Source organism: Aplidium turbinatum, chromosome 1 (genome assembly GCF_918807975.1).
Source record: "Aplidium turbinatum chromosome 1, kaAplTurb1.1, whole genome shotgun sequence".
In the NCBI taxonomy this organism is placed as follows: domain Eukaryota; kingdom Metazoa; phylum Chordata; class Ascidiacea; order Aplousobranchia; family Polyclinidae; genus Aplidium; species Aplidium turbinatum.
In genome coordinates this window covers 20,968,328-20,994,624 of record NC_137472.1, presented here as the reverse complement: position 1 = coordinate 20,994,624, position 26,297 = coordinate 20,968,328, and the positions used below count along the sequence as shown (strand labels likewise).

The 26,297-nt window shown below is 38.1% G+C and overlaps 1 protein-coding gene across 1 annotated transcript in view; it reads left to right on the top strand.

The window, feature by feature from the left end:
• Positions 1 to 26,073, top strand: part of LOC145770273 (uncharacterized) — a 31,027-nt gene extending 4,954 nt beyond the window's left edge. Inside the window, exons 6-9 of the mRNA XM_082581873.1 lie at positions 10 to 139; positions 9,971 to 10,171; positions 22,986 to 23,217; positions 23,756 to 26,073. Of these exons, the coding sequence (XP_082437999.1) occupies positions 10 to 139; positions 9,971 to 10,171; positions 22,986 to 23,217; positions 23,756 to 23,863 (671 nt within the window). The 3' untranslated portion in view covers positions 23,864 to 26,073. The remainder of the gene's footprint in view (positions 1 to 9; positions 140 to 9,970; positions 10,172 to 22,985; positions 23,218 to 23,755) is intronic.
• The last annotated feature ends 224 nt before the right edge of the window (positions 26,074 to 26,297 follow it).

Genomic DNA, 26,297 nt, shown 5'->3' with positions numbered 1-26,297 from the left:
CTGTTGTAGAAGCAAACGCCAGAAGCGAACGAGAGTTATTGGCCACCATTAAACAACTAGAAGAAGCTAAGAGAATAAAAAAAGAAGATGCTGATCGTGAAGCAGTGTTGCAGGATGAAAATAAAACTTTTCAAACCAGGTGAGCAAATGATTTATTTTGATGTAAAGATAGAACATCTGCTGTAATCCTACTATAGATTTTTAACCTAACTACATAGTCTATGAATATTTTTTTCTACTTTAAAATTAGCCTATTCTAGTATAAAATTATTGTATTAAAATATTAAACAAAGTTATTAGTACAAAATTAGCTCTGTAGCCTATTATAAATTTAGTCTAAATTCGGTTATATAGCCGAGTGCTGGTTAGAGCCATGGTTCGATGTTCGAAAAGTCGCCTGTTTGACGCTGCAAGAGCATGTGGCTGAGTCTTTTGCAAGGCACTCAAAGGCACGCCGTCGATTGTGGAGTAGCACCCTTTCGACTATACCCATACATTTCTCTCATGATTATGAACAATAAGCTGCTCAAGAGATATTCCCACGGCCCATCTTAGGACTATGGTCTGTTGAATTGAACAATAAACAATAATGCAGTTTGCTCAATCTGCAGTTGAAAGGCTCCACGAAGCTCACAAAGGAATTAAACTCGGTTACACTGTACAATGTTGACTAACAAAAGTAGTCTATCGTGTGCTTTGACGATGTTGCCTCATTGTGTTGTAAGTCTCAAGTGTCACAAGCAGCTAAAGTTTTAAAGTTGCCAAAAGTACAGTATTAATGAAATGTTTTAACTTAAACTGAAGAGAACATAGACAATTTAAACATTTGAAATGGGTTATGCTTGGCCCGTGACCATTTTAGGTGTGTTTACTATTAATTGTTAGCCAAGCCTATGTTTTAGTAGTGCAAATACCAAAAAGCGTATTTTATCTCACTTGTTGCAAATTATATCCGGCTGGAGAAATAAGCCTTTAGATGCCTATTCACTATAGCGTTGCCAGAGTGTCCAGGGGTACTGATAGACTCAGGCCGGGGTGATTTTGGAGCCCGGATACTTCCCAAGAGGCCTGAAAAATGGAAAATATGCCGGACATTCTTAGGATATAGTGCATTTTGCTTACAAGTGTGTTGGTTTTGGACCCTGAAAATCTCATTGGTAGCCTACCGGGCCCGAACTATTCTTTCAACGGCTCTGCCTATTGTTGGTGACTTCGAAAATAGTAAAGTCTTTTCATAAATTAGTAAAGTTTTGTGTGAGAACATTCAATCTTCTATCAAATATGACAATTAACATTATTTCAACGTTTTATAAGGACTGCTTGATTAGTATTATTGAGTAATAGTGTAGGCATATTTGTAATTTCGAGTTTTTTTTTTGTTAAAAGCAAATCTCACTTGTTTTTGAAAGAAAACATGATAAACTTAAAAAAAATTAGGGTGGCATTTTTTCTGAACATTTTGGGACACGAAATCCAAGATGGCGTCCAAAATGGGGCACAACAATAATTATGCAATATTTTCGCAAGTATATAGGCTACAATTACATATAAAATATCTGAATATATGTTTTCTGATCCAGGAAATCTAATGGGATCATCGAATTTAGGTTTCATATATGATATACATGTGCCAAATTTTAAAATGTTATTCAAAATACCCCCGCGCACCCGAAACGTATGCTAAGCTACCTACGTAATTTTGTAATTTTACACAAAGGACTGTATTAACTTAATTGCATGCATTTTCACAAAGAATACGCAACTAGAAAGCCAATGAACTGATATAAATACAATGAAACTTGAATTAATGTTCGATCCTTTAAGTCGTATTACACGCGAAAGACGTAAGAAGTCTTAGGCCTTCTGATTAAATGGCAGTTATCGTTAACAACCGACATCTACGGAATTTATAATATTTATTGAATGTCAAAGAAAGCAATTTATCTTCAAATTTTCAGTCTTCCTTTATCACTGGTTGGATAGTTTTGTTTTTACAGCTGAGACCACAGCCACAGACTTCTGTACATGGAATATTGTTCTTATGGCAGCTGCACCTTCCTTCGCATCTATGTTTCCTTAGCATCTTCTCATCCAAGTCTTTGGTTCTGCCAGCAAATCTTCCAGTCATATCGGAACCAGTCAGAGCATGAAAACCTAGAAGTGCAGAAGCACACTTTGGTCCCAAGTTGTTGTATATGTTTCGCACACAAATGTCCCTCTTCAATCTGCCCTTTACCGTAAGGAAAGTTATAGACCCGGGTAAGTGTGGATACATGTAGATGAGCAACAACAAGATGTCCGTGTCTGGGGAACTGACAACCAGTTCTGTTTCAATGGGAACAGTTAAAGTGTCTGCCTCTTCTTGGCTGTGAGTCAGGAGCGAGTCTGGAATATTAACATTGCCCTTGGTTTGTGTTTCCGATGTCACCAGTAGGTTTTTCAGTCTGTTGTTGGAGCTCTTGCTGTGATGTACAACCTTTTTAGCTAAATACTCGGTCAGTTCTCCTTTGGTGCTGATATCTGAGAGGTCCTTCAGGGAAATGTTCTGGATTAAAGTGTTGTCTTTCACGTGGTAATATGTTGACTTTCCCTTGGTCCTCTTTGTCCGCATCTGTTGCTTGAGTGACGTTTCGATGTACCGGTCAAACACCAACCTGATCTCGTCATGCTATGTAGCCTACCCATGTTACAAATTATCTGAAGAAAGGCTTCAGCAAAGTCTTGGCATGTTTTCATTTGTTCCGTTTTGGTAACTGCGTTTACCATAGCCCTCCCATCAATGATGATCACTTGGTGAGTTGTCAGTTCGTCTGGTAGGTCCACAGTGGTATATTCAACTGCTGTGTTTATGATCTTTAAGGGTACTTGGAATGAATGGTTATCAGACCGCTGAGTAACAGTTACCTCATTCCTGTCAACTTGTACCCGTTGTCTGTTACTACCGGTATCCAGCAGCTTCTCAAGATGACGGAGTATTGATGCCTTATCATATGCCAGCAGGAGGGATCCATCTGAAGCAAACAGTGATCGGGGCACCACACCAAACTCATACGTTCCGATGCAATCCTTGAGGTCCATCTCCGGTCGACTTCTTGTTCTTGATATTACAATGAAACGCTGCAACAGTCCTCGCTCTTCTTCAATTTTGATTAGCTTGTCTCCCTTGCTGATTTTTGCAATTGCATTGGCACTTTAGAATGTAGACAGTTTCTTTCTGGTCATTTTGTCCCACACGGAAAGTTTTCCTTCTACAAGACGTTCACTCGTTCAGTGACAAAACTTTCGAAAATCTGTTGCCCAATCTCATCACGCCGAAGGATGTCGTTGGTAGCAGTTTCATTCATAACTGCTTTGTTGAGCAAATTGTAAATTTCATCTTTGTCAGAGGATTCAATTGGGTTTCTATGCGCGTGAAATACTGCGCTGAGTTTGATAGCATTTTGCGTTATTCGGGAGAGTTTTCCTCCTGTGAGCTCATGGTGTTGCGTTCTCTTTGCCTTGCTACCAGAGTAGTACTTTTTCTCAAAGTCATGCTGCAAATTTGAGAGTTTGGGTGCGATGAGAAAGTATTTGTCCAGTGACTTTTGATTCTGTGTAATTCCAACTATGCCTCCAATAACCTTGAGTTCACGATTTTCTTGTTCAATCCCGTGGTCTGCACCTATTGATGTGAACCCAGCAACACTTTTGGTTACGCAGAAATTCCCTTTCATGAACTTTGCCAAGATCTCTGGGTGCTCCTTTTCTGCTTGCTACATTGTAGAAATGTAAAGTAGTAAAGGGTCTGCATAATTTAAATGATCATGGGCATGGGCGCCGATCCCTATAGGACAGCGGGGACATGTCCCCACCATCTTTTTATATGTCCCCACTAGCGTACGCAGGGGGGGGGGCATTGGGCTATGCTCCCCTTAAAAATGTTTTAGTAGTTAACGACGTAGATGAAGGCATTTAATATGTTTTGGATTGCACTGTCAGAGCAATTAACAATGTTGTTTTATAGACTAAGCTAATACGAAATACATAGCCCAATCCACCAACCCCACCCCAGGTATGCCAATGTAGCGTAGTGTTCTGTAAGCCTATTATAGTGAGAAAAAAATGGATAAAGTCTAAACTAAAACCATACTGGGATATCATGAAGACGTCTGGGATATCAATGGCCAGTGGCGTAGCCAGGGGGGTTTGGGGGTTACAACCCCCCCTTTGGCACGCGTGTGACATCACGATATTGAAAATCATGCCTTCAGTCTCTTTATGCTTGGGAATGATGCTTTCAGTCTAAAAAAAACTTGCCTAATTTTAAACAAAACTGCATTAAAAGAGCGAGTTTTGCCAATACCAAACATTCAAACATCTCAGCCAGGAATTAGCAACAAGAAAATATAGAGACTTAGCTTTATTTCCGAAAAATGCAGAAGAAAACATGATCTTATCCTTTTGCTATGCCACCTGACAGCATCATTTTACAGGAATATTTATACCCACATTTTTGTTGAAAATGCTCTCAGAATGCACCAAATTCAAAGTAATTTTCAAAATTTTCTGGGGGAGGCCCCCCAGACCCCCCGCCGCTAGGTGTCCTCTCAGGCAAAAACGCTGTCGGGCTTCGCCCGCCGTTGTCTCACCTCTCCCTTTACAAATTCCTGGCTACGCTACTGTCAATGGCCCCCCCTCCCCCTTGACAAAATCCTGCGTACGCCACTGTATGTCCCCACTATCTTTCTACATTATTTTTGTAACCTAAAAGGGAAAATATTAACCGAATGTCACAATTTTACCAGTCAGACGTTTAAAATCTATTGAAAGAAGGGGACAACATTTTTGTTTTATGCGAGCAAACCTCAACCGTAGTAGGCTACAAATGTTTTATTAGGCGTAGAAACTCAGGTGCAACTCGCAAATTGTATTTGTTTTGGTTATGCCAAAGCCAGACAGTGCAGAGTGTTAGAATTACTTAGAAAGAGTTGTACAAGCATGTAATGCAGTAGGCTTAGATTGTGTTACTTTTGTGTGAGAAAAAAGGAGTTTTTTGAGTTATTATTACATTGAAGTTAAGGGCTGCTGAAACGTTTTTGCCGGTTTGGCAAAACATTGTACTGTACGAGATAGGCCAAGTCAGCAGTTGGAAGGCTGGCAGGCAGCTTTTATTCAATCAAAAAAACTCTCACCCTGCCATTTTTTTTAAAGACCTGTCACGTCGCAAAAAGATCCCAAAACCCAAATCGTATTCAGTAATCAGTATGGACATGGCCATGGTCAACCTCCTCAACTTCAAACACCAGAGACGAAATATATCGGTCAGAGTATTTTGCAAGTAGCCATCATTGACAGCGCGCAGCAAAATTTTCCTGACTATTTCAAGTCGATCGATCTTGAGCACTACAAAATTCTACAAGAACCGCTCTTTAGTGGAAATCTACAATCACATGTGGTAGACGATTATCCAGAGTTCTCTCACACAGAGTCCCTTGCACAAGATTTTCGAATGATATTCATAAAGATAGCCTACCATCTGCTGTCCGGCACACGTTTTCGCAAGTGGAACTTTTTGTGTGACTTTTGCTCATTTCAGCAGCCAGCTCGTGTTCAGCTGAATGGTCATTTTCAACTTTGCGACGTGTCAAAACTTGATTGACACAGAAAACCATGACACAGAAACGAACAAATTATGCAATGGTCTAGCAAAAGCTTTGAATTCGATCAACCTCCATGACCTCTCCAGGAGTGCAAGGACTTCGTTTTTAATTCGCCGAAGACTCGTTGCCGAGTTGCAGTGTTTGGACGACTGCTGTCCAATGCTGACACCGACAATCAAAATATATATAGTCTATACATCGCATTAGACTCGTATCTACTGTATTTGTTTGTTTATCAGAACAGACCCCCGACCTTTTTAGCTCGCTTCGCCCCTTCCTACCTTTCCTAGTAAATGTCTCCACCAATCTTAGAGAGCGATCGGCGCCCATGATCATGGGCAATAGTGGTTTATGTGTGCATCACATGTTATCATTAGACACTTTGGCTACTCGCAGACTGTTTGCTTCACAGATCATCGCCAGAAACTATTTCTACATAAAAAGCAGCCACTATGAGTTCTTCAATTTATTAAAAATCTTTAACAGACTGTTTCGCCCTTTACTCCAGCATCACTTCTGGTTCTTTGTTATTTTTATCCAGCAGCCTGAGTAAACCTGTGAAAACCGTTATACAAGCCTGGGTTCTCTCTGGTAGCCTACTGTCATTTATCTATGACGTCACAAATTATTAAAAACAGCTGATTAAAATGATTCAATAAGCTTGCTGTATGTGCGTCACAAAGTAACTTTGTTACAAATACTTACGTCATAAAGTACTTTGTAAATTTTTTACTGGTAATGAATGGGGCTAAAACTTCATTTTGGCCATTTTGATAGGGGATTTCAGGTCATTATAGTGCACAGAAGAAATGCCACCCTAATTTTTTTTCATCTTTATTGTATCATCTGACAAAATCAAGAAAGTTTTTGCTTTTAACAAAAAAAAAAACACGAAACCTTTTTTAATGACAAATGTGCCCACATTATAAGCCAGGGGTTCTTAAACTTTTTTTTAACGCGGACCCCTTAAAAAAAATTTTGGTTTACGTGGACCCCCTTTATGGCCTAGTCGGAGAAACTTTTTTGATCAGCATGAATTGGACATAACGCAATAAAGTTAGAATGAATTGGTAACAAAATTTATTTATACCGTATTTGAATAAGGATCTTCTGATAATCCTTCTTTTAGGGTGAAACAGGCTGTCAAGGGTTAGAAAGTAGCGGCTCAACTATATTTGATCTGAGGTAACAAAATTTATGTTTTATTAAATTTAAGAAAATAGCGCATGCAGATTGTTTTTCATTATCTTCGATTTAATTTCATTAATGTGAAGGATGCTGCTGTTTGTCTTCAACAAGAACATGAAATTGTGGCTTTGTCTTCGATAGGGCAACACGCATATCATCCTTTGCATCCAACCGATTTCGACTCTTTGTTTTGATAGTTACCAAGGATGAAAATCCTGACTCACATAAATATGTAGTCGCAAAAGGGATTATAGCAGCCATGGCTCTCTTTGCCAAAAGAGGATAGGCCTATGCATATTGCATAAACCTTTTACAATCTTAACCTAGCCTAGCTGATGTCTAGCTTAGCTGCAACTGATAAAATTTTGCAATGTTCAAATAGCGGCAAAAACAACGATGTAGAAAGTGACATAGCCTAATAAACGTACGTAACAAAATACAGTACAATGCGATAACAATTATCTGGAAACGCCAAACTAGAAATCACCAGCGCCGTTTGAACTTAATCTCTTTTCTTTTGAAAAATTTATTCCATTTTTGAAATTATAGCCTACACTATGATTTCCATTGGGCCTTCATGGACCCCCTAAAACTAGTCCGCGGACCCCTTGGGGGTCCACGGACCCCAGTTTAAGAACCCCTGCTATAAGCCTACTTGGTCCGAGAGAAATAATGTCAGAGAATATTGATATCTTTATGGCTTTTTAGTGATTGTTTTTGTGTATAACAGGTGCTTTTTCAAGTAGGCTACAAGGATGATTTCAAAGTGGCCTACCGGTAATCCAATTATTGGTATGTCAAATATGTAGTCAACTTCTCTATAATGAGCAATGAAAATAACTACCATTTATACGGCTATCCATCATAACAATGACCAACCAAGTCAGTCAAGAAAGATAATTGGCTCGAAATGAGAAAAAATAGGATAGGTCTATAACGACAATTTTGTACTTTCGGTTGGCAGAGGTAGGCCTATTTTGTTTATGACCTATTTGAACTCTTTGCCACCACGGTAAGTAGGCTATGGCGGTGCCGGTCTTTGGGGTGTGCAAACCGTGCGATCGCACAGGGCCCACAAATTATGGGGGCCACAATTTACTCAAAAAATGCACTAATTTTTGTCATTTCCAATGGAAAAAATTCAATTCGATTCACAAGCAAACAGGGGCGTTGACAGGGGGGTCAAGGTGGTACTTTTGGACCCTGACCCGGAATAAGCTTATTTAAGGGGCCCGGATTTAAAAGAACCCCGCGACTTCAAACATTATCAAGATCTTAAGATAATCAGATCTAAAGGAATTGCCATCAGAGGATAAAACAGCCACTTCAGCCGTCAGATGGTAAAGTACCGGTCCCCCTTCCGGGTGCCGGACCCACTTCAGCCACCAAACAGTAAAATAAAAATATAGTTTAGTCTAGTATAGTTATTTCCCTAACCACGAATATTTAGTGAAATATAACCCGAAACACGAATTTCAAAATAAACAAGCTGATGTTTGTTTAAACCAGAGGTCACCAAACTACGGCGCACGGGCCGGAACCGGCCCACGAACTGATTTCATCCGGCCCGCCACGTGCTGCGAAAATAACAGCTGCACTACAACCAGGGCCGGATTTAGCTGATGGGGGGCCCGGGGCACTTTTAGATCGGGGGGCCCCCGTGCAAAAAAAATTTTTGCGCCTACGGCGCAAAAACCCACCTCTACATCTACAGTAGCATTAATCCAGTACTGCACAGCATTTATCAGAAACTTCAAAGGCTGAAATATAGAAAAAATAACACAAAATCACATTTTTTTTCTACATAGGGGGCCCTTCAAAAGTCGGGAGGCCCGGGGCACCTGCACCCTCCGCCTCCCCCCCCCCCTAAATCCGGGCCTGACTACAACTGTTAAGGAAAAAAGTTACCAAACGTTTTGTAAAGGACTGACGTTGTTGTTGAGCTACCATCACATTGCATCTTTATCATTAGGCCACCACAAATGAGGACAGCCCAGGCCAAATTTGGAAAGATGAAATTTTTTTCAAGAGCACAATGCCCTGTAGTGTATCACAGCAGGGGATAACTTTTCCAGCAACCTTTCGATTTTCATCGCAACTTTGCTATTCCACCGCTGACTTTGTTATTTATTGTGCTCAATTCAAGCCAATGGAGATTCTAAATAGTTGTATCTTTTTGCAATTTGCATCCGGCCGCAGCTGTTAATCTCGCAGCAATTCGGCCCTCACAGAAAAAAGTTAGGTGACCCCTGGTTTAAACTCAAAAACTGAAATGGCACAAGTAAGAAGATTGCTATGCCTATTTCTGGACTAAAAATTAGACCAAAACAGTTTTTCAGATTGCAGCAATCATCAAATGTTTGGCCTAGGCCCAAAAACCTTTCCCAAATCAAATTGAAAACTTTGTTAATAAAGAGTCAACAATGAACAAACAAACATAGCAAAAATGTAAACAATGAAACATATAGGCTAAAGCTGAACAACTTTTTCGATTCTCCTCTTTGAGGCCTAAAAAGTAACGTAATTAATTTGCAAAGTAGGCTACAGTAGGTTACTGGTTAACATGGGCTATATAAATCCCAAATCCAGACAAAAAAAAATTGTAAAAAAGCAATGGAAGAACTTAAAGCAAACCACTATTACAAGGTTTTACGGTTTCAGGACGTGTTCCGTTACGATTTATGAAACTTTTCTATATGAATTCTTTCTTTAAGAACCATGCGACCACCAGAAAAAAAGGAAGCGACCAAATTTTGGACCCCGGCACATGGTTTGAAGACTCCTGCATTAGGGTTAGCATATTGTGGATGATTGATTGAATCTTTATCCTCGGACTGGAAAAGCTTCTTGCAGAGCTTAATCCTGGCAGTTTCGCATACTTGTAGAGGCTTTGATTCACTGACGCAGGCCCGTTCACCGAGATTGACAGAGTGAAGTTTCCGATTGTTGAAGTTTTGTTGCCGGGGAACTATTCCATCCATTAGATGCCGCTGAATGGAAAGCAGTCTTTAACGTGCGTTGCTCAAGCGCACATCCCGAGAGTCGAACCAGCGCCGCTTGATCTTGAAGCTTCTTCGTTCCAGAAGTGACGCGCTAACCAATTGAGCTATGATACGCAATCTTGAACATGCTTTTTTTTTCAGACTCACTCAGTTGCAACAAAACGTGACAGCACTCAAAGCAAAAATAGAAACAATGAACGAAAAGTCAAGACAGCGAGAAACGATGTGGGAAGATAAATTGTCTGGGTTGCAAGATCAAGTTGAAGATGCGCAAAAAAAGCTGACCACTTCCCGGTTAAACAACCACAACACACTTGTAAAAAACCAACAACTCCGAGAAAAGTAAGAATAGCCTAGCCTACAATATTTTCAAACAGTTTACACTTCTATTATTTGTAAACACACTTTTAAATCAAAAAGCATGACCTTTTTAAGTAGCCTAGAGCAGGAGTTAAACACGTTTAATTACATTTTCATTAGAAAAAGTAAGAATAATATTTTTAGATGTATTTTTGAACGTAGAATTAAAAAATTGACTGCTTACAAGTCAAAAACTGGACAATTTTAAGTTATTTGCAATTTTTGGGCTAACAAGAAGATGTCATTGCTTGGAGTTCAGGAAAAGGTTGAAGCTGTTGGTTGAATACGTGGCTCAAAACTAAAGTTGCATGTTCCGCTGTTTTCTCTCGGAATTGGGTTAGTTTTGTTTTCTAGTCGAGAGAAAATTGAAGTTGTTGGGGTCTGGTTGTTCCGTTAATTTCGTTTCAGGTCGAACCAACTTTAATGGAGCAAATATGTATAGGCTACTTCAGAATGCTCGGTTTTGATAACTTTACTTTGCACGAGTTTTCTAAATGTGGGTTAGGTTTGTGTTTGTTTCACTACTTGTGACGATTGGGCTACTTGAGCTACTTTTAGACTTTTTAAAGCAATTGCGCTACAAATTTTAAAACATTTTTCAACACCTCTAAAAACCACCAGGGGCGTTGACAGGGGGGTCTAGGCGGTACTTTTGGACCCGGGCTCGGAATATTTAAGGGGTTCGGATTTAAAAGATTCCCCGCGACTTCAAACCTTATCAAGATCTTAATATAAAACAGTCACTTCAGCCGTCAAATGGTACAGTACCGAGCCCACTTTAGCTCTCTGGTGGTAAAATAGCCACTTCAGACACCAAACAGTAAAATAAAAATTTAGTTTAGTCTAGTAGGCTATAGTGATTTTCCTAACCACGAATATTTAGTGAAATATAACCCGAAACACGAATTTCAAAATAAACAAGCTTATGTTTGTTTAAACTCAAAAACTGAAATGACACAGGTAAGAAGATTGTTATCACTATTTCTGGACTAAAAATTAGACCAAAACAGCTCTTCAGATTGCAGCAATCATCAAATGTTTGACCTAGGCCCAAAAACCTGGGTCCACGTATTTTAGGCGCTGACAGTTAGGCGCTGGTCTAATAGGCGCGCACACTGTGGCGTCTGGATATTTAGGTGCGGAGCACTGTGGCGCCCGTTCATTTAGGTGCTATTCCTAGTAAAGTCTGTAGATTGTATCAGCTTGGCAGGTAGGGGCGTAGGGCAATGCTTTTCACACAAAATATTATATTGAACAGGAAAATATATTGTTTTGTTAATGCGTGTGCGTTGTTGGTCATGGCTTCAGTGCGTGAAGTTACTTAAACTGGCAATGCTTTTTCACACAAAATGTTATATTACACAGAAGAATATATGGGTGAAGCTGCTTGAACCGGAAATGCTTTTCACACAAAATGTTATGTTGAACAGAAAAGTATGTTATGGTTTCCGTGAGTGAAGCTGCTTAAACCGGCAATGATTTCACATAAAATGTTATATTGAACAGAAAAATATGTTGTTTTTTTTAATGCGCGTGTTCAGCATTTATTTGTTGTTAGTCCAGGTTTGCGCCGGCGAAAGCTTTATCAATAAACTATTCAAGTTTCCGAAAATGTATGAGATTGAGTTCACTTTTAGTTAGGTCAAATAATAACTAAACATCAGTAAAAAATGTACTGTAGGCTGTACTCAAGCGGGCGGTAGGCTTGAGTGAAGAGTAACTTAGTTTTCCGTCAAAACCCGGACTAGGTTTAATAACGAGCGAAGTCTCACCATTATGCTTGCAACTTGTAGCCAAGGTGTAGCCTATATGCTCTGTAGAAATGTATTCATGTGAACAGTAGTAGAGCGTCTTACGCGTTCTCGTCACATGGCCAATCCATCCCGAACAGAAGTAATTTATATTTAATCTAAATTACCAGACATTTTTCACACAAATCTGTTGTATTTACGCGATAAAAACATGTCATGTGATCGACGTAGACGCACAATCTTGACATCAAATGAAAGCATACATCTTCAGCTATCCGAAGATGCAAAGCTTTGCAATAAAATTTAAAACATTCTATGTACAATTAGCAACTTTCCAAAGGTATTTTTTCTAATTTCTAAAAAAATTAAAAATTGGCAGAAAAGTGTACTTCAATATAATTTTTACTACCCAAGCATGATACAATAATATGAAAATATATGCAGTTTAATCGAATGCCAAAACAATTCTGCACATGAGAAAAAATTTACTTCGTTTCTGCGCGCAATGCTTTAGGAGGTACAGCAGAATGATTATGGAGAAATTTGAATTATGGAGAAATATGGAGAAGTCAAATTGAAAACTTTCTGACCGTCTGCACTAACTTTGCTTTAAATTCTCTTCTGGTGAGCCTAGAATGATCAGTGAAACATCAATGGAATCGAGAAGTAATACTCTAGCGCTATGTGACCAATAAAAGTTCAAAAAATTAACCACTAGAAAGAGATAGTAAGTTTTGCTGTTGGAAAATTTTAAGATTGCACAAGATTTGTTAAACAACCATGCTTTTGGCATATCGGGTTTGATCTATTTCTCTTGTTTTTCTACTTTGAACGGCATGTGTCATTCTCAGTTTAATAGCAACCTTTATATTCATAACATTTTTGATGAAAGGGGCCCGAAAATAAATTAGTAGGCTACCGGGCCCGAGAAGTCCTGTCAACGGCTCTGAAAACCAGGTTGCTTGTGTGCGTGCGTGCGAAAATGATATTGAAAGCTGTGGAGTTTTATAAAGCAGTTCTGAACACACTGCAAGATAAACAGCTTCTGTACTTTAAACGTCACAAGACTGTTAAAGCAAAGCAGTAAGTTAAAGTAAAGCAGTTAAAGCCACCTATAACAGCGGATCTGTTAAATGATGGTAAAATGCAGCCACCTGAAGACCTTGTGTAGTTCTACAGTACAAATAGGCATGTACATGTATTTACATGTAGGCCTATAAAAGTCCAGATATCATGACCCAGCGCTGTGAAAGATATGCATTGTCATCCGCTGAAGACGATGTTTACAAAGTTACAAATGGAAGAATCAATATGCAAAGTATTCCCTGTTAGGAATGAGTTTGAAATCATTGAAGGGTTCTAAAATGTCTTTGAACTTCTTAATTCTTTTGGACACATGTCTAGACTACGCTTTGTGTGAAGAGTATAAAACAGAAATTGCCTATAAGCTTTTTTAGATGAAATAATTGCAGAAAGGGTTTAGTAACTACGACTGCTTGGGACAACTATGATGAGAATAAAGATACGCTTTTATACGCTCCATGATTACAAGAAATCAAAACCCTACAGAACAAAAAAGAAACCGCATGCTGATTTCATGAAGATTGGCGAAACCCATCAAAACAAAAGTTGGAAACTTTGCTAGCAATGCAGCAAAGGTTTTCGTCACCACAAAAAATAAGAAAGTGGTAGAGCTGAAATGTTCCTGAGTCGTGTTTTACTTGTCCTGCCAAAATAAGCTTGATCTAAAAAAAGTCCTGTCTCACCCACTTTCAGTAGTTCCCCTGAGTCTATGCAATATAGATGGAAGTATGACCACAACTAACAAGAGTCCAAACTGGCTAACCATCTTGAGTCTTGCTACGGAAGCTAAATGAATCGTTCAATACGAGAAGCGATGTGAGTATTTTTATGGCATGTTCTTGATCAGAATGATTACAAGCCTTCCAACTACTCATGGTAGAATTGCCAAACCTTTTGTAACTATGATTCGTAAAGCCACTAGCAAAGAAGTGTGCTTTGTATGTGACGATTATACTCAGAACACAATCAAAGATTCGGTTTATAAAATTCGGAAGGACACCGACACTATCATTACTCATCAGCATCACTGGTCCTAGTCAAAAAAAAGTTTTTTTGTAGCGCCTCTCCTCATCACAGGTCAAAGATACTTTTCTTATTTTATAAGTGGCAGTTAAATGCCTAGGCTATGCTGAAGTAATAATTGGAATAAGGAAACAATTGTGGCAAAAGGAAAACAGTACTATGAATTTACTGTGGAAAGTAGCAATCTTGTAACAAGACAGGACTGTTGTTTACATGACTGCAATCACAGTGAAGCAGACACAAGAATGGTGCATCACATCCTTCAGCTCTACGGAAGTAGTGACAATTCTCTGGGGGTAAATGTGAGCTATGATGACACAGATATAATGATCATTATCTTGCATTATTGCAGCGATGTGAACCTGCAAACAGAAGTTTTATAGGAAATAAGTTACGCTTACAAAATTACTCGATGTTTTGTAAACATCTGAAGCATGGTTAAGCTCAATGAAATTAATAGCTTATTATGTAGGCTATTGCTTTGCCAGGATACCATGCCATCACAGAGTGTAATTATAAGGTCGCTAGACCACTTAGTATGCGATAACTCAGCAAGTATATTTCAGCTACTGTCAAGTCAGCAAATGAGATTTACCTGCTCAGTTCGGACTTGCTTGGTCATCGCTTGCTAAATTGAATTGCTGACTTGTGACATGCAAGTTTCGGCCTGCTCAGTTGTTACTTGCTCAGTTTCATTATCTGCCAACTTCAGCCACTTGCTGAAATGTCGCTAGGTTAGTTTTCGCTTTCACAACTTTCATTTGCACAGTGCACAACTGCCGACTTGTAGGAGACTCTAATTATAATTCCTGTTTTCTTTGGCAATTAAAAACGAGACCACTCTTAATTGCACTGAAACACTCTTAATTCCTTCAAGCACTGGAAGATTTAGTTCCGTCAGTGTTAGATGCGCTACCGAAGTTACTTTGGAAGAGTTTGTATGTGAAACATAAGGAATAAATCAACTTCATAATATTAAAGAAGCCCACAGAGTTATATTTGAAACAAAGTTTTTCGCCAAAACATGATGAGCGGCCTCTGCAAAAAGTAAAAAAAGTTTTAGAACCTACAGCACTGTCTCCTTGCAGGGCAAAGTTTATCCAATACATTAAGCGAGCAAATTTTATTGCAAGGATGTAAAAACTTGCAAATGAAATCATGCTTGTGACAGAATCACCCTTAGACCATGGGTGGAAAGAGGATAATAGCGGCAAGATAGTGCCAAATTGGTTTGAAGGCTCTCAGCTGCCAGATTCTCTGAAAGTAGACCAATATGACAATGACAGTGACTACAATGATTCGAATTTATCTCAAGATTTAGATAACAGTAAGAAGCGATAGTTTCAACTTTATCTAAATGAATCTTGTATTTCAGATTGTTTTTGTTTTTTTGCAGTTTGTTATGTGAAAAACACAAAAACTGTTACATTTAGGCTACTCAAAAACTACAACAGATCCTTTTTGTCTTGCAGAATATGACCAATTGCACTTTTTGAACTAAGAAATTGTTTAACTCTATCACAAACTGTAAAAAGAAAGAATTGGAAAATAAAAAAATGGAAGTAGGCTACCGTAACCCAAAACATTAAAAACTGTTAATATCTCAAAAATGTCCATTTTTCGGCGTGTAAGCACTAGATTTTTGAATTCTACACTCAAAAATACATCTAAAAAGGTCTTCCTTGCTTTTCCTAATGAAAATGTAATTAAAACGCGTTTAAGTCCTGAACTAAAGTCACAGCATTGGAAATACAGATTAAATTTGTTAATCTTACAATGACGACATAGTTTTGTAACACTAATGTCACTTGTCGGTCAATGTTGTAGAGAACATAGCTTTGAAAAGGAGAATGCAACAACTCCCAAGTTTGAGTTCTTGGCCCGATAACTATTGGAACAACTGTTGATCTGGCGACAATTGATCGAAAAAAAAGTTGGTCGAAAGATAACTATAGAACGACCGGAAGAATTCAGCAGATTGGTGGATTTGATGAATTAAGTGATTAAAATATTAGAGGATTTTGGAATTTGGAGTTTTAAGTGGTGGAATTGGGAATGAAATTTGGAAGATTACCTTAGAACCAACAATCCGCCTGCCCCGATAGCTCGGTTAGCACGTTACTTCTGGAACGAAGAAGCTTCAAGATCAAGCCGCGCTAGTTCGACTCTCGGGGTGTGCGCTTGAGCATCGCACGTTAAGGACTGCTCTCCATTCAGCGGAATGTAATGGATGGAATAATTTCCCTGCAACAAGATTTCAACACCGGAAACTTCACTCTGTCAATCTCGGTGACCGGCCTGCGTCAGTGATTCAAAGCCTACTGCCAGGATTAAGTTCTGCAAGAAGCTTTCCCAGTCCGAGGATAAAGATTCAATCAATCAATCAATCCCTCAAGTTTTCGACTTCACATTCCATAATCGCTCCATGAATTCTTGCTAGATAAAGTTCTTGGTCTAATTGTTTTTCAACGCTGACATTCGACTTACAGTCATATAACTGTTCAAATGGTGATGTATCCTACGTAGTAAGGGAAGGTCGGGACCCATGATCATAGCGGCACCGATGAGCCACCCGCATAATTTTTTTAATAAAAAAGGCTTTCAATGCTTTGTGCTCGATTTCTATTTTTCATGCATCAGTACCCTCACAACAAAGAAATGGACGCCATTGATCAAACGTTTGCTTCGTAGGAGCTGTTAGTTTGTTTTGATGCGTGTTAAGTAAATTTTGAGTTGTTGCTTGCATTGGTAACTATATGCGATCACGTTGAAGAGCAAGTGTGTGAAGTAGTAGCGTATTTAGGGGAGAGAATAAAGGGCGATGCCCCCCTCTAATAATCAAGTAAAAAAGACACAAATTTTGCAAAAAAATTTTTTAGCGCAAGCGCAAGACATAATTGCTTGGATGGTTCATATTAGCGTGGGGGGGGGGTACAGTTTTGCAATGTAATTTGTCAACAGTTTTTCTTCCCTTTTTTGACAATTGCATGGCACACAACTTCACGAGAGATTTAATGAGCACTGCTCACTAGCTTTTAAAGTCAGCACATTTCTGCCTTCATTGATTCATGAAGATGAGGACTACCCGATCGACGAGATTTTCGACTTCTACTATGAAAGGCTGGATGTTGAACCAAGCAATTGCTTTGTAGCTACAATTGAATTGCGAAGATGGAGAGCGAATTGGCTTGCAATTTCTGTGGATAAACGACCTGCAACTCTTGTGGATGCGTGTCAAGTTGCTGAACAACTCGGCACTTATCCGATTATCCATAAATGACTTCGAATCTTTGCTACGCTTCCACTTACAACTGCCTCCAATGAGCGATGTTTCAGTTCACTAAAGTACCTGAAAAATTATTACCGCACAAGTCCACGACCATGACCGAGCCACGTTTGGATGGTCTAGCTCAGATGAATTTAAAAAAGGATATTGTACTCGAGTATGATGCAGTCATTGATATATTTGCCAAGCGCAGCCATCGCATTAAACTGTGAATTGTCATTGCGAATCGCCGAGAATGTTCAAAAAGTATTCGAAGTCGGATGGACTAACTTATTGTTTATGTTCTGAAGAGTTTAATATCTTTTGTTGGTTTATTGATTGGAACAGTAACTTACTTTTGCGGATTCACTCTTGATTTTGGATCCCCTCTCCCCCTATCTGACGGTATTCTGACGGTTTCAGCTAACCCCCTCCCCCCATTCTGACGCATCATATGATATTTTGGTATACCTCCCCCTCCCTATTTCAAGGGTCAAACAAGTCTAATTTTAACCCAAGCAGAAAAAACTTAAACCAATTAACAGCCATTTTCACCAAATTTAAGCTTTCTGTGTACTACAGTTGAAACTACCCCGTGTGTACTACCCCCAGACCCGCATTGGCCTCCAGCCACCGAGTCAGCCGCTACGCGGCTGACTGACTCAATGTCTCGGCCCCTCCCTAACAAACTTTCTAAATATGCCACTGGTGTGAAGTATCGTGTTATACGAACATAATTTATTATTGTAGACGTTGTAACTGAGTTGGGAAGCTAACTTTAGCATATGGGAAGAAAATTTGTTGGAAAGATGATTGTAGCAGTTCGGTTCCTTTGAGCCATCAGAAGTTGGAACCCATGGGCCATATATGGTTATATGTAAAATATATTTGTAAAAGTTAGGTCTGCCTCTGCTTATTCTTTGCACTAAAAATATTGCACCAACAAATAATTCGAAGACATTTCACGTATTTGGGAAGGGCCCCTTTTAGATAAGCTTGCACCCCCCTCCTCCGGCTCAAATCCCTAGCTACGCCACTGGCTTTAACAACAAGTGATGCTTCACAGTAGAAAGCACATGCAATGCAACTTATAAAAAACAGTTTGTAACTATTTGCAAGCCCAATTTCTATTCAGTGCCTTACAAAAGGATGCAATTGTACGGTGTATAGAGATGGTTTATGAGACCCTCCATGAAGGAACCGATGAGCCATATTTAGTTTTTTATTATTTTGTTAATATTTTTGGTAATTTTATGTTAAATGAAAAAATGTTTCTGTCTTAGGTATCTTAGGTATGCCGCAGGCTCGAATCCTAGGTATCTTAGGTATTAGGGTGGAGTGAAAATTTTTTTTCTTTCAAATCAAAAAGTCTAGTTTACCAACATTCGGAGTTGACCCCCAAAACACCTTCAAACACAATTTTGGGTCGGTGCCCCCCAGGGGGTGCAGGCACACCCCCCCTAAAGTTCGAAAAACCCCAATTTTATAAAAAAAATACTATCTCATTAACCACAGACGATAGAAAGTCGGTTGATGGCTCAAAATCATCAGAAGGTACAAGTTTATATTACTTTTAAGAGAAGTGTTTTTACTAAAAGCACTACAAAGTGGTCATTTTTGCAATAATGTAATTTTAGTTGTAAATTTACGTCAAATTTAGTCGATTTTTGTATATTCAGTTGATATTTTATGCTTAGTACGGTGTAAATGCGTACAGTGGCGCTTGGCTACAAAACCGCATTGTTAATGACGGATAGAGCAGGTGCTGCTATTGCTACTGCCACTCTCAAAGCATTTAGTATAGTAACTGACATTGATAAATCACAAATTATTGACCGAAGTAAATTAAGGAGAGAACGACAAAAGTATATACAGAGAAGAAATTCAGAAGGAAGAAGAATTGCAGTTTGATATTGTGGATGGACTTTATGTTGATGGGCGAAAGGATGCCACCATTACCAGTGTGAAACAAGGGAGCAACTATCATCGAACCAGAATCATTGAAGAGCGCTATGTAGTTGTCGGTGAACCCTTTGAATTTTACATCACGCATATCACACCAGAAAATGGAACTGGTCAACAAATTGCTCAAGCCGTGTATAGTGCAATTGAAGGCACAGCAATAGAAAGCAAGCTAAACATCATTGGGACAGACGGAACAGCAACTATGACAGGGAAAAAATCTGGTTTCATTACTTCCCTTGAAAAAAAGCTTGGGCGTCCATTGCAATGGGTGGTGTGCTTGCTGCATCTCAATGAGCTCCCTCTAACTAAGGCATATATTTCAGGAAGTAGATGGTTTAACAAGTGGTCCAGAATCGTTTTCTGGAACAATTGGCAAGCAATTGAATGGAAAAGTGTCAGCTTGGGCTGTGGCGAATTTTCTGCCTACCTTAAATGACGAATTTCCTATTCTTCCTGATGAAGTAATTGAAAGTCTCAGCAGTGATCAGTATTATGCTGTGCAAATGTGTCAAGCTGTTATGACAGGCGTAGTTACACAGGATTTGAAATACCTTGAAGTTGGTGGATTATGCCATTCCCGTTGGTTGACCTTAGGATGTCGAATCCTACGTTATTACGTTTCAAAGAAGAGGCCTTCAAAGAATTTGCGCACTTTGACTGAATACCTTGTTCGAGTCTATTTTCCCTGTTGGTTTCGCATCAAATGTCATCATAGAATTACAGACTGGTCCAAAATTTTTTTCTTTATGCTAAATGCCATTTCTCATTTTCCAAATGTACTGGTAAACAACGTTGGACTTAAAGTTTTGCAAAACAATGCTTTTTTTGCCCACCATGAAAACATAATTCTAGCAATGCTGGGAGATGATGACCGAAGCGTTCGTATCACTGCAATAAACAAAATTCTTCAAAGCAGAAGTCAAAGCATCCATCAAGAAAGTGGTTCTGCTAAGATACGAATGTTCATTCTTCCGAAGTTAGATGCGGGAGCCAAAGCCTATTACGATATGTCAAGTTTAGACCTTTCTGATTTTCACGAGCCGCCTGCAGTCAGGAACATGACGAATGAAGCTGTGCAACAAATTATCACAGATAAACTTGAGCTAAACCATCCCTGCCATAACCAGGCAGTGGAAAGGCATGTGCACTTGCTAACTGAAGCTGCTGCAAGCGTTGAAGGTTTTCACAGACGAGATGGCATGATCAGACAAAATATTAAGTCTCGTATGCTAATGCCGTGCTTCAATACCAAAAATCAATTTAATGTCTGATGAACAATTTGCTGAAACTTGATTTATGATAAATTTGAACTTGGTCGTATAACTTACACGTAATTGAACATTTTTACATCAGCTCACTGTAGTTAAGTGCATTTCTTACAGCAGTTTTCTTCGCTAAGAAAATTGTAAAGTAAGTATTTGCCCAAAGTAGATTAAAGTACAAGTTTGCCCAACGTATTTTTTTCTGCTTTAGAAAAATTTTGCTCATACTTTTACTTACTTCAACACACGAGTTTTTTAAGTAATAGGGGAGACCGGGGCTAGTTGTAACATTTTTTGAATTATTTATTATATGTCTGTAAAAACAAGTCTGAGCGAATTTTTTGGAGATTAGTTGTATAGGTAGACTATTTACGCATATTATTCCACCTAAAGCCCTGTGATATGTATGAAGGATTTTGAGAAAATTGGCCTAGAAAAACTTTAATCGGGCGTTACAACTTGCCCCGGATCTGGGGCAAGTTGTAATACAGGCAGAGGCAAGTTGTAACAGAATATTTTTGCTGCAAATAAATAGCAAACACTTTACTAAACATTCACTTTTCCTCAAGAAAGGTTTATTCACTCCTTAAGGTCAGAAAATTTTCACCAGAAGGTACACACTGAAGCAAAACTGCACACAATATAATAGGCATTTCAAAAATTCACATTTTTTCTTTACTCCTCACAAAGGTGACAATAATACTTTGGCAATCCCTCGGTACATTGAGAATGCGACCAACCATGGCACTTTTCACACCTGACCCAGTTTTCTCCCGGTCTACTGTTCGAGTACGCTCGAAAGACATAGGCCTACAGGTGTTCAATATTTTTTCTTACAATCAGTAAGCTATCTTAGGTAGGCTAGTTAAGTTTACCTTTAACTTTCTTAACCAGTCTGTACAAAGTCACATGGCATATGTTGTAATCTTTGGCAATTTTTCGAATAAACTCATTTCCATCAGTGATGGCTTCCTCAGCAGCACGTTTTAATACAGCAGGTGGAATCTTCCCACGTTCACTTTTTCTTTTATAATTACGCATAATTGTAACAGTTACCAAGTAATCTAGCTGATTTACTGCCAAAGAACATAACACAGCTCTTGTTACATCTTGCCCCAATAGCAGTTAGCCATGAACTGTTCGATATTTCACCAATAAAATGCCACATATTTTTGGTCACCTTTAATTTTTTAAATACCTAAGTAAATGGTTATATCAAAAAAAAAAAGACCAGCCCTCTAGCTTACCTTTTCTTGTCGTAGTAACTACAAGTTTAGTTTTCTAAAATTTTACTTTCAGTACCTAGGCAAAAAATGCTTTTCGTTATAACTCAACTGTACGGAGAGATATTGAAACGAGGGTTTCTCTGTAACTTAGCTACAATACACTTGATAGAGGGCGCAATAGAAAAATACATTTTTCTGTTTAGTTGGGGAGAAAATGATAGTGTTACAACTTACCCCTGTTACTTTTAGCCCCGGTCTCCCCTATGCCAAAATTTCACACAAATCTATATCTTCACATTTTTCAAATCAAGAAAAAAATTGCTCAAATAATTTCTCAACTTTGCACCTTAGAGCGAACACTGCATTACAGTTACCATTTTATGATATTCAATTATTCATATTGTTAAATGACAATAAATCTGCTTGATTTTTCACTTCTATGACACATACTAAGCACAAAGATTAACTTAATTTACAAAATCGACCAAATTTGACGTAAATTTACGACTAAAATTGCATTATTGCAAAAATGACCACTTTGTAGTGCTTTTAGTAAAAACACTTCTTTTAAAGGTAATATAAACTTGTACCTTCTGATGATTTTGAGCCATCAACCGACTTTCTATCGTCTGTGGTTAATTAGATATTATTATTTTTTTTTTTATAAAATTGGGGTTCTTCGAACTTTAGGGGGATGTGCCTGCACCCCCTGGGGGGCACCGACCCAACATTGTGTTTGAAGGTGTTTTTGGGGTCAACTCCGAATTTTGGTAAACTAGACTTTTTGATTTAAAAGAAAAAAAATTTTTCACTCCACCCTATTAGGTATGCCGCAGGCTACACTTCTTCCAAATTTCAGCATCCAATCTTGTTCCTGCTACCAAGTATGTGTGAATATGTCAAAAGTGGCTCATGGGTCCCGACCTTCCCCCTACGGTTGTCACTACGTGTGTGCTGTGTTCAAGACGACGTGACAAGAGTAGCCTACAATGTATTGGCAACGCTCCTACAATCTAGCGTTGCCACCTCATATATAAACCACATTCACCAAAAATAGTTTGAGCATGATATGTTTTCTGTGTAACTGATCTTCTGTAGACGTGTATTGTCAAGCATAAAAACTGTTGAAATTTTTATAGACTAATCTGCCAATTCATCACAACTGTGTCAAAAAATGATGGACCGCTATAATTTTATGATCTTTCAATTAAACTTGTTTAGACTGGCGTCATCTAGCCATCGAGCAGACAAAGCCACTACACACAAGCTGAGGTCGGTGCTCGTGGAACACACAACGAGAAAACAAAACGTTGAATTAGCTTCTCATCAAATTCTATTGATAAATGAAATTCTTGAATTAAAGCAAGACTTCTTCAGAGATCAGGCTCGAATCCGTGAAGGAGCGAAACTCAACAAAAGGTTGGAGAAGAATTTGAATTTGTTACGTCAGAGGGTAAGCAAAATCATTTACCAAACTTCAAGATTACTATACGTTAAACCAATTTAGTTTTAGAATCAAAACTTGACTATCGCGAGGAGAAAGCTTTTCATTGCTTGAAACTCATGTTTTATTTTCGCTAAACTTCGAGCAGTAAAAAATTTTCTCCTTGCCATATTCAAGTTCTGTAAAACAAATCAATTATTCGCGAAATAAAAAACAGCTTACTAAAAGTGTTGCACGTTGAATAAGATGCAAGGAAAGTTACCTAGACTCAGTTGGAGATCAGACGAGACAAACAGGTGCCTTGATGTCAGTTGCTTAAAGACTCTTAGGGTGGGGTATAGTTTTGGTTGTTAGGTTGTTTAAGTATTTCAAACTATTCGTTTAAATGTATAAGAAACTTTCTAAAAACGAGCACGAGGCAATACCCCTCTTACGAACGTTACAAACTGCATTTTTTGTTATCTTTAAAAATGCAACACATTTATCGTGTTGAAATGAGAACACCTGATATTGCTTTAAAATGAAATATTCTGTCTATTTTATTCAGATGCAACTGATGAAAGAAAATCCCGTTTCTGTCGATCCGCTAGAAGGCGCACAAGAGCATCGAGAACGGATTGCGCAGAAATATGGAGCCCAAGTTTTTCTCTTGTGATTGAATGCATTTTTCTAATTATTGACTCTTTCATGAAAAGCCTTTCTTCCGAGTGGGTCAGTGGAAAGTTTTCTTCGATCTATGGATGACTTGATTCCATAGAAGTGATTCATTCGGGTCCGTATAGGCTATGCAGTAGGCTATCATGTTGCCGACGTCACTGTATTTGTGCAGTTTGTGTCAATGTCGTTTTTATTTATTTTCTCCAACACATTGTCTAACCGTTTCAACTTAAGAACAAAGATTTACAACTTCAGGGTTGGTAAATAATCTTATCCAGCGCGGATTACCTCATTAGGCAATTTATCAGGCATTTACCCTCACATTAACATGTTTTCACCATGTTTTCATAGCCCCAAAAAAGGACACGTTTTGCCAGCAAGTAAAATGCAAGTAGAATTCCTACGTTTGGACAATCTTTTACATCTTTTGGATAATTTTAAGCTTATGCATCAAAAGTTATAGTAAAAAAAAGAAAGATAAATTTATATGCCAGATTTGGCCTATGAATATTTTGCAGCCCCTTTATAGGCTACGGCCTGATTTGTTAGCCTACAATCTGCAACACGTTTTCAGATTTTTCCAACTTTTGGTTACTGTCTGAGTAAAATTTTTAAAATTATTTTCTTTACATGTTTTGCTATCTTTCCAAGTGACACAATGAGTTTCAACATCACAAGGGTTGGAAAAACGAAGACGATTTAACCTATAAAATTTCAGTCTGGTAAAAGGACTTGCTTACAAGTTACAAGGACTTTTTACCAGTCTGCTTGAACGTTTTTTTAATATGTTTTTTTTCATTTTTGATTGCTTCCCCAAGGCAACAAAAAGCTTTCATATTATTACGAGTCAGCAAAAAGCGAAAACGTCTGATTTTTAGAAAATTTAAGTCAGACAGCAACGATCACAAAAATTTACAAAATGTGACAAATCAGGCACCACCTCCAGGTAGCAATGCCTTAACTTTTTCAGTGAGAAAAGATCAGCTTTGAAATTTCAAAATTGTTGGCATAAAATATGATTGAAATTGTATGCTAATTGCTACTCAATATTTAAGATTCTGAAAACGGACTGAGATAACTAAAGGCTGTTTGTTTCCATGTAGCCTACCATTGAGGCCGAAACGAGAATCGTACATAAAATGCGTTCTATTTGCATCTGCATAAACTGAAAGTATCTATGCCACGATTTTTTTTGCAGTAGCCTACCGTAAGCTATGTTATTCATGGTGCACTTTTGGACATTCTTTCCTACTTTCTTCACTTGACCAACGAGCCAAACTCTTAAGTTGGTAATCATAATGTCTACAAGCGTTGAATCAATTTAACAAAATCTGAGTAAAAAGATTATTTTTTTGCAAAAGTATGCAGAGGGCCATTTTTAGCCTACATAGCCCACTCATTTTTTTGATTTCTCAAATTTCTTATTTCGTCACAAATTTCCTTATAAAATTCCAAATTTAAAGTCACAAATTTCCGATAACCGCGAAACAATGGTGTTTGATATGTTACAATACAGTAGACGTCTGATTGTTTACAGCGGATTAACAAGATAGGCTATTCCAATTTTTTGAATTATCTTTGAATATTACATTGGTGCAGAAAATTGTTTTGGAAAGCACATCCAATCCATCGCCGAAAATTCGCACAACAATAAAATCCTGTTAAAAATTTAAGCATGAAAACTCAAAATACCAAAAAAAGAGGACATTTGAGCATTTCTGAGTGTCTTCGGAGGACTATTCATTTTTTTTTGAAAAAAGAGGACAAATCCTCTAAAAAGAGTACATATGGTAGCCCTACTTTAACAACTATGCCATATTCAATAGTCAGGGCTGTTGAGGATATTTTTGGCCCGCTACCAATGAGATACTTGTGTAGCGATTCATTAGTACGTCAGATAAGTTTTCCTTCCTAACAAGTGAACCATTTTAACTCACAGGTCATCTTTCAAAGATTTTGTATTTTTCCATCTAAGTTAACTTACTGCAAATAGAAAAAAGAGAACAGAAAATAAAACTGTTCACATTCGCATGTTGAACAAACAGTCAGACCAGTTCAGCTCCGCTTAGAAAAAATCAAATTGATTGTGTAGGCTACTTTTATGTAACATTTGGACGACTGTAAAATGTAATAATTCGTAATATTGTTTCACTATCCTATAATGTTTAATTTCAACTTTTGTTATAAACCTACAATATAATATGAACAGTTGAACACCTTCTGATAACTAAAAATTATAACTCGAATAACAATTGTGGGGAAATAGTTAATGGAGTCAGATAATCAAATTAGTTAGAATATCCGTTAGACAGACAGAATTTCATTAGACAGTCAATTAACATTTTAAAACATTCTTACACGCAAAATAAATGTAACCACATCAAGAGATTTGTAAGGAAAATGCACTGTATCTAAAGAATATGACATGGTTT